Below are 19045 nucleotides of genomic sequence, written 5' to 3'. Positions count from 1 at the left end.
GGGCAGGGGAAGATATTAGTCGAGTGTTTGCCTAGTATGCACAAAGCCCTGGGTTCGGTTCCCAGCACTGCATAAAGTGTGGTGCTTCTATTCCCAGTGATTGGGAGGTGGAGGCAAGAAGACCAGAAGTTCAAGGTCCTTGGCCACGTATGAGAGTCTGTCTTTAAAATGTGAGTTGGAAGAGAAAGAAAAAGAGAGAGGGGCAGACAGAGAGGCCAGAAAGGAAAGGGAATGTGGAGAGCTCTCAGTGCCACCTTCTAGGATATTGGCAAGAATTTGACATTGGGCTAGGACACGGAAGTAGGCTCAAGATGAATACAGCTGAGGAATGTGTTCTTTGTATCTTGATGGGTCTTGTTAAGACCCCAATACAGTAATCAGGGGACCTTTGTTTATGCCTTGTTTGTTCCTTGACTACTTTATTTACACCTTGGGACTGACTACATTCTTTGTATGTACCTAGAATGATATAAAAGCAGACTGGAAAAAAAAAACCAGCTTCAGCCTCAGCACTGGCTGGAGTCATGTTATAGTCTTGTCTAATTGTCTTTTCTTTCTTGAATTCTCCCTCACTCCCTGGAGACCCTGTTGACTGACTGAGCTGGCTTGGTCAAGGGAGGAGGGGGGAAAGAGGGAGAGAGAGAGGTGTGTGTGTGTTTGTGTGTGTGTTTGTGTGTGTGTGTGTGTGTGTGTGTGTGTGTGTGTGTGAAAAATTCACTTTGCTTTAAAAAACACAGGGCAAGAATCAAAAATCCAAAGCACGGGTAAGTCAGAATTATCCACAGGGGTGTTAGCTGAGCTGCAGGCACAGCAGCTACGAAAACTCGAGCAGTTTTGCTTCCATTCCCCCATCTTGGCTTTCTTTAGACATCAGCACATCTTCATCAGTGTATGTCAGGCTACGGTAGCTCTGCCAGCCGAGCAGGCCCCAAGACGGTGAGCAAACACACTTTGTAACTCTCCCTCTGAGCTGTGAAGACCCGGATGTAACAGGGGACTCCATTTCTCTCCAGAATGTGGTACACATTTAACCAGCACGTGTTCATTGTTTTAGAATCCATAGGAAGGAATGTGTAAGTCTTAGAGTTGGGAGCAGAGGAGGCGAGTTACCTATCAAGTTTCCCACTAATATTAGCTCCCACTAATCCAGTCACATGTGATGGTACAATGGTGAGCAATGATGCCTTCTGACATCTGGCAGGTTTTGTTTTGTTTTGTTTTGTTTGACAAAATGATCATGTTGGGGGCTGGGGAGACAGCTCAGTAGATAAAGTGCTTGCTGTGCAGCCATGAAGGATGAGTCTGACCTCGAGCACACACGTCAAAATTAAAAAGCAGGTACACGCATGAACTTGAGCTTGTGAACCAAGTGCTGGGAGGGCAGTCATAGGTAGGCCCTCAGCCACCCTGTCTGGACAGTCTAGTCTACTATTCTTTTTAAAAAGGATTTATTTTTAATTATGTATATGTATGTAGCACAGGAGGAAGGGGTGTGGTGGATACATGCACATGAGTGTAGGCATCTGTGGAGGCCAGAAGGGACATCATATTCCCTGGGGCTGGGATTACAGTCAGCTGTGGGCCAACTGATGCGGGTGCTGGGAATCTAGCTCCATCATGTGCTCTTAACCCCGAGCCATCTCTACACCCCGCATACTATTCTTATAACCTTTTTGAAGTCTGAAATCACTTATTTATTAGGTTTGGGTTTTGGTTTGTCCTGAGAGGGAGTATTGAACCATCTCCCCTCAAGCTATTTTTGTCTTTAGTATTGAATTTAACCTCCAGTGATGTCTTTCTGCCTGCTGACTACTTACTCCACAGATAGCACTAAATTCTCTTAGAGCCCTACGTTCCTGCCTCTGGCTTTTGGAAGAGGAACTAGCAATGCTTCCGGAATGTTCTTCAGCAAAGTCCTCCCCACATGACCAGCTTCCATGGGAGGCCTGCATGACACTGTCCCTAGAGGGACTTTCATAAACCTATCCTTTAGAGGGAGTGAACAGGACAGAGAGGAGAGGTCGTGTGTGGCGTCTGTCATCTGTTGTGGCTACTAAACCGTGGAGGATGGAGGCCATGGAAATACTGCATGGAGGGTACCCGGTGACAGCTCTAAAAGGTGGCATGCTTAGGACGGGAGTCAGACAGAATAAAACATCAGGGCCAGGCTGCCCAATCCTCCAGGACACTAGACAGCCTGTGGATACACACTGGGTACATTTTTACAGGATGGTACACTATTGGAGAGGAGGGACGGACACCTAACTGGACCGACGGATAGCTGAGTGGATAGAGAAAATGTAGGGCATGGTGGTCCATACCTATAACTGCCGCGCTAAGAATGCTGAGGCAGGAGGATCACCATAAGATCAAGGCTAGCCTAGGCTATGTAGTGAGTTCAAAGACACCCTGGACGACACAGTAACATCCTACCTCAGGAAACTAAGAATGAATGAATGGGTGGGATGGGAGGCACACACAGGTAACCAGGACAAATGGATGAGATGAGATGCACACATGTAATCACACGTATGTGATAAGGACAACACACATCTCAACTAGACAAGCCTGGGGGCTGGGAGCGAGGCACTCACCTGAGGCTCCTGGCTTGTGGCTGGGTGGGCCTGCCTGGCGTACACTCTGCTGGAGCAGGGTGAGGCACTCCCCGAGGCAGCTAAGGGTGGCGGCAGAGGTAGCCTTCAGGAGAAGCAGGTCCTGGTCCAAGGCAGTGAGGGGGCCTGAGCCTGGCAGGGACTCAATGGCGTGCACAAGGTTCTTCTGCTGACCTTCCACCTGGTTCATCATCTGGAAAACAAGGACCTGGAGATGAAGGGAGGTTTCCTCTTATGAGGCCGCATGGAGCCTTGGCGCTGGACAGAGGCAGTAGGCTCTGCCCAGAGGGTGCTCTTTGTGTACTTGGCCTTTGTGGCATCTGTGTCTGGGTCCATCCATTTATGCTCAAAACACTGACCTGAAGAGAATGTTAGAATGCTATCAGAGCTAAAAGGGATGGCAGGACCACCAGGTACTACTTTACAGGAATTCAGGAAATAAAATCAATAGTAATTACATTAAAAACCAGAACCCCTGGACTAGGGCGCTAGCTCAGTCGGTAGAGTCCTTGCCTGGCATACACAAAGCTCTGGGTTCCATCTACAGCACCACAGAAAACAAGGCATGGTGTTGCATGCCTTTAATCCCAGCACTAGGAAGGTAGAGGCAGGAGGGTCAGAAGTTCAAGGTCATTCTCTGCTACGTGGTGAGTTCAAAGCCAGCCTAGGCTATGAGACGTCTTTAAAGAAAAGGCAGATCTTTACAACCCTCTGAACAGTGTTTCTATGGAGGGCTCTCCCTCTCCGCTCCAGTTGGTCATTTCCAAGCACTACCAGCCCAGAGCAGAGCCAAATTAGGAGCTGAGGTGAGAAAAGTCATGGTAAAGGCACTGCCGTGCCATCCCACTCCACAAACTGACGACAGAGGACACAACTTTCTGTCACCATGGAAGACATGGGAAGAGGAGGCCAGTGGGGAGCAGTAGACTTAGCCATGACAAAACGTCAGGAACCCTCCTTGTGCGCTGCCAGTCAGTTGGCCAGCTTATCGCAGGCAAACAGCAGGCTGACTGTGTCTCTGAAGGGCATATCAAGGGGAGAGCACTCCACGGGGAGCTAGCTGAGGACTCAGTGGTTACCTTGTGCCATTTGGGCCCCCTGTGTTTTACAGCTTGCCACATTAAACAGGACAGGACGATGCACGTAAGGTGCTATAAGGTGCTAAGCACCGAGTCTAAAGGATAATTAGTCATTCCAAGAAGCTGGTGAGAGCAACGGCCCAAGGTCATGGGGCTGCTGACGCAGAACCAGCCAGCACCTGTGCTGTAGACACTGGCCCGTTGCTCTTTGGGCTTTTCCACAAAACCTGTTCTCGGCTTAGCGTGACATTCCCTGCTCCGTCCCTGTCAATCCCAGAGGATTCCTGTCACCAGCATGTTGGGTCCAGCTGGAAAGAAGCAGCCAGCAGTAGCTGCAAGAGCTCTGGACCTGGGCCTACCACTCTCCCGTGTTATGTTTCCATGGGTTCATGAGGTTGAACACTTGGTCCCCAATTGGTGGTGCTCTTACGGGATTTGGGGGAGTCTTCTAGAGGAGGGCCCATATTGGAAGAAGATGATCATTAGGGTATGGGCCTGGGGATGGGGTGTATAGCCCATTCTGCGTCTGGTTCTCTGAACTGTAAGCGAATGGCTGTCATCGCCCCCACTGCCACACAGCTGTCCCCATGTCTCCGCTGGCGTCACGGACTCCTCACACCATGAGCTAAAACGAACCTCTCTTCCCTCAAGTTGCTTCTTGTCGGATACTTTGTCACAAAGAAAAGTGGCGACAATGCTAAGCATGGGCTTCCCGCCTTGTTTGCCTTGGAAACAAATGTTATTTTCTGTCATTTGGTGTAGTTGTGGGCTTTAACCAAAAATAATAAATAAATAAAAGATCATCTGGGCTGGGGGGATGCTCAGTCAGTCCAGTGCTTGTTAAGCAAGCTTGGAGACCTCGGCTTGATTCCCAGAACCCACATCAAGAAGTAAGTCCCTGTAACCACAGGAAGATCAATCCCTAGAGCAGGCTAGCCAGCCAGCCCAGGCTAACTGGCAAACCTACAGTTCAGTGAGAGACCCTGTCTCAAAAAATATGGTAGAGAGATTAAAGAAGAGACCCAGTGTTGACCTTTAGCCCCCCCCCCCACACACACACACATATACTCAGCACGCTCTCTCTCTCCTCCCCATTCATTTCAATTTCACCAATTTCATGAGATGTTGTTTTAAATCATCCATGTTCATAAAAACACCACAGAGACACAATCTGGGACACCCCCCCCCCCCCACACACACACACATACACACACTTTACTGTGCACACCCATTATCTGGTTCTACGGCTTGGTCTCTGCAGCTCACAGAGGCCGTACCAGCCATTCTGCCCCCTGGCACAGCACCTGAGACGCTGCAAGGCTCAGCTGGCTTCTTTCTCTGTCGCCTCCAGACAGCTTCTTGAATCAATTTAAATTAAAATTGTAACCCAGGGCTGAGGGTGCAGTTCTGGGGAGATGGTGGAAGAGATAGAACACTTGCCTAGTATGTACAAAGCCCTGGGTTCGAGCCCAGTACCATGTGAACTAAGTGTATGTACCCTCACACACCCAGATCCCAGCACTCAGGAGGCAGAGGTGGGAGCTGAAGGCCAATCTCAGCCACACCAAAAATTCAAAGCCAGACAAGGAAACCAAAGACTATTTTAAAAAGGAAAAGAGTAGTAACTCTGGCTGAATTCCTTGCATCCCGACCCTCCTCCGTCAAATCCCAGATGCAGATTGAAAAGCTGACTCCCAGTGTTGATGTTCTCTCAGCAAAGTGCAGGGAGATTTATTTCAGACCTAAAGTTTAGGGAAACCACTGTGCTCAATTTGCAAACAGGGTTTTGGCCTTCTAAGTCCTTGACTTCACTAAAGGACAATGTCTTTTTTTTTTTTTTTAATCGGTTTCAGCTTGCCAAGAGATACCGCCAACTGGTTCAGTTTAATTTCAAACCAGATAAAATATCCAAGTGTCCACTGATGGCCAACTGTGTGCATGTCTGCTGGCAGAGAAAACTGAATTTATACTGTTGGTAGGACTCAGCACTTTCTCAAAATTCTTACCATAAAACTTAGTCTTGGAAAAATGATATGCCCCCCCCCCAAAAGGACATAATGATGAAGGCTGTAATCAATTTTTTTTTTACTATTATGAATGGTGCTATAATGCTTAACAAAAAAAGGTAAGCGAGATGGAGCTGCTGATATGGAATGTCCTCAGTTTTAATCAGCAAAGAGACCCATATTCCAATTATATTGCACAGTATGAATACTTGCTATTCTGCAAGCATAAGCTATTATGTAAATCCTAGATAATAAAAGCACAAAACAGGCTTATGGGATATCCTATTCTATTGCCACAGAAGCCTGTGCCTGAAAGCATTCGACAGTATCTACCAAGAGCCAGTACCAGAGGCAGGGAGACCTTTGGCAGAGATACTTGGAAGCTGTGTTGAAGAGGCTGTGTTTAGGATAGAGATATCCTGGGACCCAGTGGGAGAGGGACGGGCAGACCTGCAAGCCTGTGCACTGGGGCCTAACTGTGTTTGAATGTCAACAGCGCCCCCTGGAGCAAGCCTATGCCAGGTATAAGGCATCTATTGGCTTTAATCACCTTTCTAAGTAAACTGAACACTGAAAATAACCAGAAGAAAACTCCAGTTCCAGCGGATGTGACGCCCCCTTCTGGCCTCCATGGGCACTGCACACACAGAGTGCACAGACCCAGGGGTAGTGAGACGGCTTAGTAGGTAAAGACTCTTACCACCTAGGACCTTCATGGTGGGAAAAGAAAACCGACTCCTACAAGTTACCTTCTGACCTCCATGTATATGCCAAGTCATACTATACACACCACACATACACACACATACCATACACACACCACACACACATACCTCCATACCTCAAAAGTACATATCATACACACACCACACACACATACCTCCACACCTCAAAAATACATATCATACACACACCACACATATCACACACCACACACACACCCATACCCCCACTCCCAAACACACATACAACACATACCATACACCATATACACAACACATATGCACATGTCACACCACATACACACAACACACACATACCCATATACCCACACACATCCACACACATACCACACACACCATATCACACATACATATGCAATACACACACATACATATATCACACACATACACACAAACACACACACCACTTTTAAATAACAAAGTACAAATTTCAACTTATTCTGGCATTTGGCTTCTTAAGGCCAAATGTGTAACACAGGCACAAAAATGGATCCCAAATTAAATGTCAACAGCACAGATATATCAGGTTGTGTTTCCCAGATAACCTACTTCACAGGAAGTGGGGGACCCATGGCCAATTTCCAAAGCACTTACAGAGGCAATGCACAGTCAAAATCAAATCAGGAGAGTCAGTGCTAACAGGAACATCAGCTGCATGGAAACGTAAGATGTAGAAACCAAGAACACTGCACAGTAGCTGGAACCCACAAGTTTAAATCTTCCTTGAAAGAGCTGAAGGAAGCTTTCTTCGAGGGGGGTGGGCGAACAAGGGCCTCTTCTGTCCCTGCTTCTGGCATTTCTCAACTGCAAACTTTCACGCTGGTTGTTGAGGTGTCTGCAAAGGCCAGTGCCAACAAGGCCAGTCATCCATCTCTTGTGTAACACAGATTGCTGTGCCTCGTGACTACGGATTTCTCCTAGATCAAGAGCCACAGCTAGGCTGTGAGCTTTGGTTGGCAGAGCCTACATGGGCTCCCTGGAGCTTTCCGTAACTCAATTTACCCTCCTTGAATGTAGACAGGACAACCCATGCCACTGACAAAGTATTGGGGATTTGTCCCTAATTTTCTGAGCCACTGCTAAGTCTTCACTTTGGATCTAAGTGGTTAACTGGGTGTAGCACCAGCTAGAAATCACCAGAGACCCCACAGGGTTCCCTGCAAGGAACCACATGAATTTTGCCATGCTCCCAGACTCCAGGCTCTTGACAGGCTCCTGACATGAGGCTGAAGACCTCCATAGAGTGGGGTCCTCCAGTCACGCAGAACAATGCCCACTAGCCCCTCCATGGGTAGAGGGTGTGACTACAGGCCACAGAGCCTCAAGACAGATCTCCATATTAATGAGATACCTAAAGGCCAGAGGGCATAGCCAATTAAACATTCCTTCCCAGCCCCTCCTCCTTGCAAAAGGTATTTAACTCTCAGGCCCTACATGGAGACTCACAACCATTCTGAACTCTGTTCCAGGAGATTGGATGCCCTCTTCTGAATACCTCAGGTGCCAGGCATAAACACAGTGCTCAAACACACACACACACACACACCCACACACACACACCCGAACCACTCAAATATTTAAGATAAATCAGTAAAAAATGCCTAGACATTGCCATCTGCAATGGCTTTTCCCATGATTCTCCTGTTCAATTCTACCCACCCTAGAACACCCCAACTTTGCTTCTTCCCACCCTTGAGGATAGTGAGCTGGAATAGCAGAGTTCACTGTACAGAGAATCCCAGGACACTTCCTACACTGCAAATCACCTCGAGCAGGCAGGTCCTCACCATCCTGTCATCTAAAGAGACACTGCCCTCTCTCCTGACTTTGGCTTTCAGACTATTGAGATGTGGTCCCAAAGAAATTGGAATTTCGACCCCAAGAATCTCACACTGGAGAGAAGGAAAAGGTAGAAGGCAGGTTCCACCTGGAAAGGGACCCTTGGAAAAGATTTCAGTCTGGACACGTCAGATCACCTTGGCAGGAGAGAATGGCGCCAGTGATGGGCAGGACCACCTTGACCAGTACTGGTTGGCTATGGAATTCTCCCCCACGCCCCCCACACCATCTTGTTTTAGTAACTCAGTTGCATGGTTCTTAAATGTTTTATTTTTTTCATTTCTTTTCTTTTTTTTTTTTTTTAGTTGACAATTGATCCTGCAATGTCGCAGTCAGACACACCTGTGAGGGCTTTCTGGGGTATGCAGACATAGGCATCCTGGAGCCACTCCAGCTAGAAGAGAACGTCATGCACAGACCCCACTGGCTGGTCAGAAAGCTACATGAATGAATGTATTCAGGAGAAAGGACCCATTCCCGTTTTCTGAAACCTGGCAGGAGAAAGGTATTCACTGCTGCCGTTTGCTCTGTGCTGCTCTGGATTCCCAGCCAGTTTGCTTTGGATGTCAGAGGCCATTACTAACTTAGACTGTTACAGAATGACTTAAACCATCCCTGTCCGACCCCATGCCTCGGAGGCTGGATAGGATAATGGCATTTCTCCATTTCAACATTATAACAGCTGGCCTTTGTCATGGATTTTGTGAGGAAGGAAATGAAAGCGCTGGGTGGGACTATCACGTCTGAGCCTGTTCTGGATCCTCTGTGGTATAACAGTATTCTGGGCAAGGAAATTCCAGCAGTGTTTATAAACTAGCTCATACTTCCCCAGGCAGAGGGCAGAGGGCAGAGGGCAGAGGGCAGAGGGCAGAGGGCAGAGGGCAGAGGGCAGAGGGCAGAGGGCAGAGGGCAGAGGGCAGAGGGCAAAAGCAATCGCCCGCACATGCACACACAAACACACATGCACACTGACACACACACACACACACACACATTTAAAAGCCTCTCTGATGAGGGCCAGCCTTGATTTCCTAAGACCTTCATTTCTTTTTCTCCGACTTTTCTGAAACCTCCACTGCATCATCCTGTCCCAGGTCCACACCACAGTCACACAAAATCCAAATTTCTTCCTTACAAATGCCTATGAAGCCAACCCGGAGGGACAGAAGTCTCAGGACAGTCGAGAGACCCAGGCTAGGGAGACGGCACAAGTGTGAGGTCCTGGGTTTGAACCTCTAATGTCACATGAAAACCCAGGCATGGGGCTGGCCACACGGTCCACACATGAAGATGGCTGCTTGGTACAAGTGCAGTATCCCCTGTGTGTGGTGCTGGAGATCACACCCTGGGCCTCACACACACCAGGCAGACACCACCACTGAGCTACACCACCACTGAGCTACACCTTCAGCCTGGACCCTCATTTTAGAACAAAAGCCCCTTCTCAAAGCCATCCCCATTACTCCTTATGTGTACATCAAGCCAGTTTCACTACATATCCCAGGCTAGCCCAGAGCTCACGACCTTTTTGCCTGAGCAAAAGGAAGCTCAGGGCTCAGGACACAGAGCCCCCCCCCCCCCAATGCTGTAGGTAAAGGCAGCTATTCTCCTACCCTGGCCTGGCCTACCTGGAGCTCCAGATGACACAGCTGGACATTTACCAGGAGAGGGCAGAAGACCACACATTTGCTCTCTGCACTTTGCCCTACTCTTCTTGCCTCAAGGCTCCTAGGTCCTTGTGACTTGTGTAGAAACCATCCAGACAGGACACCCAGAGTGTAGTGTGGAAGATACGCAGCTTATAGCAGAGGAGAGGAATTGATACACCCAAGGAGGAGGGGGGAAATGGCCAAAGAGATCACTGTGCTGATCAGTATATTAGAAAGGCTTTATCGGGCTCCCAGAGCCTCTGGGACAGGAAGGCTACTGCCTGGGAGTGTTTTCTTGTGTGGGTGATTGGCAAACCCATACCTCATGGGAGGGGCCGACAGTATGGGTTATTGCTTTGGCTTCCCTTTTGTTTTCTGAGACAAGGTTTTGTGCACCCCCACTTAGCCTCAGTCTCAGTGTCCAGCCAAGGATGACCTTGAATGTCTGATCTTGTCCCCTCCCCCTCCCAACTGCTGGGATCACAGGCCTATGCCAGCCAGTGGTTTCAGGTGGTGCTGGGGACCGGATCCAGGGGCTCATGCATGGTACGCAAGCATTCTACCAACCAAGCTACATTCCTAGTCCCAGACAGTCATTTTATGTGGTTATTTGCTAGTCGGTTGGTTGGTTTAGATACTTAACTATTAATGAATTTCCAGACAGTTCAAAATGTTATGTGTCCACCTAAGGCCACAATTAAAGACTCGGGTCTCATCTTTTGACCAGTAATTAATGTCTAACCTTAGTCCTTGCCTGGTTTTACAGCTACTGATTATGAGGGAGCAGGCCATTTGCAATGACTCTCAAGCTGCTAATATGTAACTCATGGTTAATATCTGCCCTCTTTCCTACCCCATCACATAATGGTCCTTGCTGTGGGTGACAGCAGACAGCTGCAGGTCGGGCCATTCATTCTCACAGGCTCCAATCTCCCCAGCTCTGCCTGGCTACAAGGGAAGTGGAGATAATGCAAGAGAAGGAAATGTCTCAGGGATCCTCTCTCTGTGTCAGGGGCCGCACAGGACAGGCTGCTCCAACTGCCCAGACACCATAGCTTTCTCTCAGACTCTACCCAGGGCTCAGCCACTTTGAACTTCCACCCAAGGGAAGCAGACACATGAGCACCGACCCTTCTTACTGGCCAACTCACCCTGAGCAGAAGGACTCCCCAGGGAGATGACAAACCCCCTCTGGCAAAAGCTGTGGACAAGAAACCAGGCTGCACACAAATCCTGGTCACATGGCCCAGAGATGTTCAGCAAACCAAAGGTAAACGTGAGGACCTTTCCCACATCTCTTCTCTCCTGTTGTACACAGGTAACCAGCCAAGCTCAGAGGCACTAAGTGTCCTGATAGTTCACTTACTGCATTCATCAGCCACTTTTCTCAGTGCAGTAACAAACCATGCAGGTAATGCCTTTGCATTTTATCCCCAGCTCACAGGATTATACAGCTCACATTAGAGATGAGTCTTTCTTCCTCAGTTACATTAACCTCCCTGGAAATACCTATGTACCCAGAGGCAGGTGTGTCTCCTAGGTGATTCCAAACCCCATCAGGTTGACATCAAATGTGAACTTTCACAGTTCATTTCCAGGGAAGTATTTTCTTTTTCAAAAAGAGCAGGATGTCTCTGAGATTCCCTAAAGAAGAAAACCTCCACATCAAACTTCAGTTCTAGCTGGATGTCCTGTTAGGGTCTGGAATCCCCACACTGGAGCCTAAGACAGGAGGATTGCTGTGAATTCAAGGCCAGCAATACAGTGAGACCCTAGTCTCAAAACAACAAAAGCAAAGAGTCTAACCTCCGTTGCTGGCAGAGGAGGGCCTGAAGTCATGTAGCTAATGTCTGCTACTTGCTTTTGAAGTTTAATTACTGAGTTTGTTTCACATATCCCCCCAGAGGTGCAGAAAAGAGTGTGGCCATCACATAGTTCTTTCCCGGCTGAAATGAATCTCACGCCTGCCAATTACTTTCAAGATGAAAATGCATCTTGAAAAGGTGCTCCAAAGAGGGAAGATATAGATCAGGCAGGAACCTCACCCTCTAGGCAAACCCTTGACAGCTTCAGCACCTTGACAAATGACACCCTGGAGAGACAGATGCATTTATCAGGAATCTGCTTTCTGAATCTGAAGGGGACAGTTGTATTCAGGGATAAGCCACTAGTAATTAATATTTGCTTGTGTCCCTACTGGGTAAATGGATCTGCAGTTACCATTTCACAAGCGAAAGAACATGAGTTGCTCACACCAACGGCTTACAGCATAATCCTTGAGGTACTGAAATGAATAACAGCCATAATCTACAGCACACAGTGCTTTGCAAGAGAGCCCCGCCCTTTGCAGGGGTGGAAATGGGCCAGCACAAATCCGAATCCAAATCCATTCTCACTCCTTCCCCATGTCCTCTGACCTTGAGCGTAGACAAAACAAAACAAAACACCCTGTAAAACCCACAAGTGAGGAAAGGAAAATACAATCTTGGTTTTGGAGTTGAACAGGGATGGGATTGGGGTTGGTTTTCAGGGGCCATCTGAAGGCTAAGAACTTCAGGGTTCAGGAAACAAGGTTCCATATTTTCCTTGAAGAAAGAGGGAAAACCAAGTCAAGCTGGCTCAAAAAGCAGAAGAGTTACTGATGGTCACCAGAAAGAGCTGTCAAAAATCCACCAAGGAAGGGTTCCCCAGTCCTCTCCCTCAGAGACATAACTATCTGGCCCTCCATCCCTCATCTCCATTGCCCTCTGGTCTCTTTCTCCCTTCCATGTCTTGTTCATTAGAAAGTCCCCACCACCTCCACTGGTACCAACAAGGCCAGCACTGGAGACACACACACACCCAGTTGTGTGGCTTGGCTCCTCCTCTCCCAAATCAGACTCAAAGGGAATGAACACTGGCCCCTGGCCCCAGGGAAGATGCTCATTCTGCCCCAGTCACCTGACACTGAGTACATGGATGACAGTGATCATGTGATAGAGTACACATTTATTACCCCTTCCATTCAGTGACTCTCCTACCTGTGGTTTCTTGTTTGTTTGTCTATGGGATTTTGTTTGGTTTTGGTTTTATTGTGGTTGTTTTGAGGTTTTTTGTTTGTTTGGGTTTGTCAGGAGTATACATTTATTTTTGATATTTTTTAACTTTGTGTATGTGATAGTGTATGTGTTCATGTGCAGGTGTATGTGATTGTACACACACATAGAGGCCAGAGATTGATAGCAGATGTCTTTTTCATGCTCTCTGTATTATTTTTTGAGACAGGGTTCTTCACTGGTTCAGCTAGACCAGCTGGCAGCTGGGCTCCAGGGTCTGCCTGTCCCTATACCCCCAGCAGCTGGGCTCCAGGGTCTGCCTGTCTCCATACCCCCAGCAGCTGGGCTCCAGGGTCTGCCTGTCTCCATACCTCCAGCGGTTGGGCTCCAGGGTCTGCCTGTCTCCATACCCCCAGCAGCTGGGCTCCAGGATCTGCCTGTCTCCATACCCCCAGCAGCTGGGCTCCAGGGTCTGCCTGTCTCCATACCCCCAGCAGCTGGGCTCCAGGGTCTGCCTGTCTCCATACCTCCAGCGGTTGGGCTCCAGGGTCTGCCTGTCTCCATACCCCCAGAGCTGGGCTCCAGGGTCTGCCTGTCTCCATACACTTGTGCAGCAAGCACTTTACTCACTGCTTTCTACCCAGGCTGAATATTTTCATTTCAAATATTTATCTACTATAGGACAGTAAAAGGACAGCATGGTTTCTGGTTAAGCACCGGCTGGAGATGGCTGAAGACCCCAGAGGTTTTCCTGAGAGGGACAGCATGTATTTTGCCACACTCCCAGACTCCAGGCTCCTGACATGAGGCCGAAGACCTTCATCGATACATACCTTTTCGGCATGTAGGACATCGTCCCTACTAGCCTCTCCACAGGTAGAGGGTGTGACTATAAGCCACAGCGCCTCAAGACAGATCTCCATATTAATGAGATACCTAAAGGGCAGAGGGCGTAGCCAATTAAGCGTTCCTTCCCAGACCCTCCTCCTTGCAAAAGGTATTTAACTTCAGGCCTGCCCTGAGAACACTGGAGTATAGTTTTCATCCATTTTCTGCCATGACAATAAACATTTCAAGACCGTGGACTATCTCTCTTCTTTGGGACCTGCCCTGGGGAACCGTGGAGAAGGTTTTCAACTACCTGACAACCTCTATGTTATTAGCCACGGAGGCCCAGAAACCCATGCAAGCCAAGCCAGCCATGACCCAGCCAAGCGAGTCGAGAGTCTCATCCCTATGGGACGTAGTCAGAGCTTCTCGCCCCCCCCCGCCCCCGTGAGACCTCAGACTGTGTTCCCCACAATTCAACCCAACAACGGACCCACACACACACTACAATCCCATAATCTACCAACCAATAGGAACAACAAGATAACACATAAAGGAGACAGGTTGTCAGGGTTCAGCCTCGACACAGGGTCAGAGTTCTCAACTGGAAGCAGGGATATCTGGAAGGTCCATAATAAATATACACAAACTACTTTTTTAAGGGGTACAAGCTGACAGGCAATTTTTTAAGGCTTAAAGTTTCTCTCTCCTCTCTCACTTTCTGCTTTCTTTCTCGCTCACTCGCTCGCAGCTTGAGACTGCACACACTCTGCATTCTCCTGTGCGCTTTTCTTTTCTTGAACTCCCACACTCCTACACACGTCTGTGTGTTTCCTTCTCACTCGCACACACACTCTTTACACACATCTCACATACACCACACACACACACATGTACTCTCTATACACACCTCACATTCTCTCTTCACTCACTCTTCACATGTTCTCTTCATGCTCTCTCGACTTTCTCTTGCCCCAGTCTTTTATTGATACTCTAAAAAGCAGGTTAAAAAAAAAGACATTGTATAATCATTGCCAAATCAAATTCAAAAGAATAACCACATCCCACAAAGAATCAAGAATTACAATTGTTCCCCAAAGTTTCAAGCTTCCCTATTCCCAGGCCTGTGGCCAAAATAATAATAATTGCAAACTTATCATTGTTTAAACTTTAACTTTCAACTTATTATACTTCAGAGCTCAGAGCTCTGAGGTCAGCTACTTGTGTTTTCCTGTGATGCTCTACTGATAAATGACATGGCAAAGCTGCCAGGCAGTGGCCAGAAAGAATCAAATTAACCCTTAACTCAGTAGTTCCACTAGCTTTCTACTTCTGTACATTGTACACAATGACCCTCCTAAGAGTCCCAGTGTTTTGACTTAGCTTTTTAAGTATAAGATTTTATGTATTCTATACTTCCTTATCTAGGAGCCACTCTTAAATATTATGCAAAACTTATTTAATAACTTCAATAGATTTTTCTTTTCTTGGGGTCCCAGTGTTGGCTCTATTTCATTTTCTAATAATTTCTTCAAACTTTCTTTGCAAGTCAAGCATTAATCTGGAACTACCATTGTGCAGTTATTGCATTGTTTCCAACATGAGAACACACAGCATGCACCTGGGCCATTAGGACTGTGCTGTGCCCCATGCCTCAATTTTTAATTGTTTAAGAATCATTACATCAAGGAACATCTAGTTTCACAGAATTCACCAGAGCAGAAGGAGAAAGAAGTAAGAAAGTCAGATATAATAGAATAATTATGTACACCAAGGTCAACTGAAAAGCCATCACGCACAAATGAAATCTATACAGCTGTTGTCTGGGAACAATTGTTTTTTACAAAGAGCTGCTGCGGGCTACTGAGGTGTCTCCATCCCGGCCAACTGCAGGCAGTCCTTGTCATTGTATGCTGTCCCTAGCACAGGTGACATAATTTGCTCTGCACTAATAATTTTTAATTGCATTTATTATTATTACATTTATGTGCATAGGATGCTGGAGTTGCTGAGATACACACGTGGAGGAAAGAAGAAATAACTGCAGAAATAACTCTTTCCTCTTGCATTTTTGTGCTGTCTTACTGTTCTCTTGCTGTGATAAATCACCATGACCAAGGCAACTTATGGAAGAAAGTGTTTACTTGGGCTTATGGTTTCATAGGATTACAGTCCATGACAGCAGAGAAAAGGCACAGAGGCAGGAACAGCAGAGTGCCCGCCCACATCTTGATCCATAAGCAGGAGGCAGAGAAACCACTGGAAACCACTCCAGCTTCTTAAAACCTCAAAGCCCAGGCCAAGTAACACACCTCCTCCAGAAAGGCCACATCTCCTTATCCTCCCCAAACAGTTCCAAGAACTGGGGACCAAGCATTCAAACATATGGGGTTGGCTGGGGACACTCTCATTCTGACCCAGGTTCCAAGGATTTAGCTTAGGTCTCCAGGATTGTACAGCAAGCCGATCACCAGCCTCAGTGATGACGTTTAACTCAATATAGAATTCACAAGATATAATGACGATTTGCATTTGGGTGGGTAGGAGAAGAGACAGGGTCTCTCTCTCTCTCTCTCTTTCTCTCTCCCCTCTCTTTCTCCCCCCTTTCTTGTCTCAACTGGCCTTAAACTCCTGGCTCCCAGGACCCTTCCATTTCCGCTCCTGAGCAGGTGAGCTTCCTGGTGAGCAGCACTGTGTCTGGCTTCGAACAGCTGACTCCCCAAACTTAACACTTAACACTTTTTGTCAGAAACAACCATTAGGCATTTCCCTAAACCAATGCCAATGTGACAGGAGTTCCAGGGCTACATGGTTTCCAGTCAGAGGATCCCAGGATATACTAACAAATGACTGACACACGCCTCTGATGAACACACACTGTCACCAGCCCAGAGCATACCACCTCTTCCTGTCATTTACAGTACAGACTCTTAACCAGAAGCCAGTACATATCCTTCCAGCGTACTCTTTCCTCTGGCGATCTCTAAGGTCTAGACAACAACCTGATTTGCACCGCTGTCGGCTCCTTCACACTAAGTCCACCGGCCTAACACTTCAATTAATTTCATGAAAATTTAAATTACCACAAGGAGCTCTGGCTTTTGCCTTCTCAGGAGGCAATGCTCCTTCAAGCACTCTCTGGCTCCCTCATGTAGTGGTGATTAAGGCAGCTCTTGGGGTAACAGGAATAAATTTCTTCTCCCCTTCGTGACCGTCGCCAAACAAGCGGAAAAAGACAACACCTGGCCCAGAAAGCTCAGAATGGGAAAAATTAAACCAAGAGGAGGTTTCACTGTCTCTGCCCACAGTGATGAGCATGCCGTCACTGGCTTGGTGTGGCTCTCTTCCGCCTCCCCCACCCCCACACCATGCTAGCCTCACTCCCTCTGGTCAATGTCTCTCAGGTCAGGCTCCTCAAAAGGCTCCACGAAGCCTTCTTCACTTCTGGATTCCTGTCAGCCTTCCCAGTGTCTGCTTTCCCACGTCCAGGTCTGAAATCACAATGCCCCAGATTCTCAGAGCTCCTGTTTCCCCATATTGTACTTGGGGTGTACCCAGAAGGCCAAAGCCTGTTTTCTTGGCACTCAGCTGGTACAGGATGCTGTCAGTCAAGTCCCCATGGAGCCCTAACCACTCATGCTCAAGGCTATAGATTCTGTCTGTCCCAGAGATGATGTTCTGTCTCAGTGATTATTTTTGTATCAATGGTTGGGGCTAATCGTAGCTAATTGTGGCATTTGCAATAGGAAAACACATTTCCTTTCAGGTCCAGAAAATACTCAAACCATCCTCCTTCTGACAAGCCAGGGTTCTGTTAACTCTCCACCTTTAGATGAACCTTTTACCAAGTACCTACATTAGCTGCTCTTCAGCTATTTTTTTTCTCATGTTTCCCAACTGCAGAATAAACACCTGCTGTAATTCTTTCCACACTATAGTGGAGATATATATTTCACTCTGGGGATAAATTGGCTTTATTTCAACATATATTTAGAAGCAGTGGAAGGTCAGGCCGAGTGAGGGCACATGGTTCTCCTCTTAGGCACCTGGCTCTGTCCCTCACCTTCTGCCTCATACCAATACATCAAACGTCATAATACTGCATCCAAAAGGGCAGTCCCTGAAGTTAACACGGTTTACCTGTTACTCTCAGTGGAAACAAATGCCAGATTTTAACAAAGTTGCCTTTATTTTAGGGGCATTTCCTCCATCTTCACTGGAGTAGTTAATAGGCCCTCTGAAAAGCCTAGTTCATCATCTTAAAAACAATCACCATCTCCCATCACTGCTCCGGGCTGGCCACAGGACAGGCACCTTTGCCAGATGCCGCCCTCGTCTGAGAAATGGCAGCCACAGGTCAAATAGGCTAGGTGACCCACTGGCTGCCAAGAGTCAGGGAGGGGGAAAAGGAGCCTGTAAGGCACGGTCCCTTAAAGGACCCAAGGAGGAGCACAGACCATGCATGTCAGTGAGGAGCCCTGTTAAAGTACACCTCTGTGGCATACCAGGACTGCCAGTCGGAGGGGATTCTGGGAAGGGTGAAGCCGGTAAAGACGGTGAAGATGGAAATGCCCCTCAGGCTGAAGCTGGTTGTTCCCAGCCTCCCACTAAGGAACCTAACTTCACTCAGCCCAGAGTTAAACTTTCGAGAATTATTGTACAAACAAAACAAACACCAAGGTAACGGAGTGTAGCAGAATTCTCCCCTAGTTGATTGGCTAGTAAAGACGACAAGAAGTCAATCACTGGACAAGGAGGAGGCAGGCCTTCTGGGTCTGGGAGGGGAAGAGGATCATAGGAGGCGAAAGGAGGTACCATGTAGACTGGGAACTGTTAGATGTGGTGGTGGAATCTCCCAGAATCCGCCACCAAAAGACTTCTACGTAGAATAGTTGATGAGTTTAGGGTGATAGGTTCCACACCCAGCAGCTGTGTTATCTGTTGATTTTGAACTAACATTGTCTGGTGTTTTACATTCGTGGCAATTAGGTGGGCTCCAGGGCATACAGTCAGTCTTGGCAGACTAGCCACAGGGGACAGATGACTGGGAATCTGAAATCGCGGGGTCAAGCAAACTGCAGGAAACTGGGCAGCCTGCCGCTTGGGGATAGCCATGGGGTTAGGGAGACCGCCATTGCTGGCACATTGCCTGCAATAGTGTGGATTGTTTTTTTAAATAATTACACGCAATAACCAAGAATGTTCTCTCACCCAAGAGTGAAAAAACACAGTGACAGCGTGACTTTAGTTAAGC

At 47.7% G+C, this 19045-nt stretch overlaps 1 protein-coding gene across 3 annotated transcripts in view; it reads right to left on the bottom strand.

The window, feature by feature from the left end:
* The window catches only part of Osbpl10 (oxysterol binding protein like 10), a 249757-nt gene that overhangs the window by 62485 nt on the left and 168227 nt on the right, over nucleotides 1-19045 (bottom strand). For all 3 annotated transcript variants that reach the window (XM_076917765.1, XM_034483854.2, XM_076917766.1), the window contains one exon: nucleotides 2595-2805. In XM_076917765.1, the coding sequence (XP_076773880.1) occupies nucleotides 2595-2805 (211 nt within the window). The remainder of the gene's footprint in view (nucleotides 1-2594; nucleotides 2806-19045) is intronic.

The sequence above is a fragment of the Arvicanthis niloticus genome, chromosome 21, assembly GCF_011762505.2.
Source record: "Arvicanthis niloticus isolate mArvNil1 chromosome 21, mArvNil1.pat.X, whole genome shotgun sequence".
Taxonomy (NCBI): domain Eukaryota; kingdom Metazoa; phylum Chordata; class Mammalia; order Rodentia; family Muridae; genus Arvicanthis; species Arvicanthis niloticus.
Note: the sequence above shows the minus strand (reverse complement) of the source record. Positions and strands in the feature narration are given on the sequence as shown.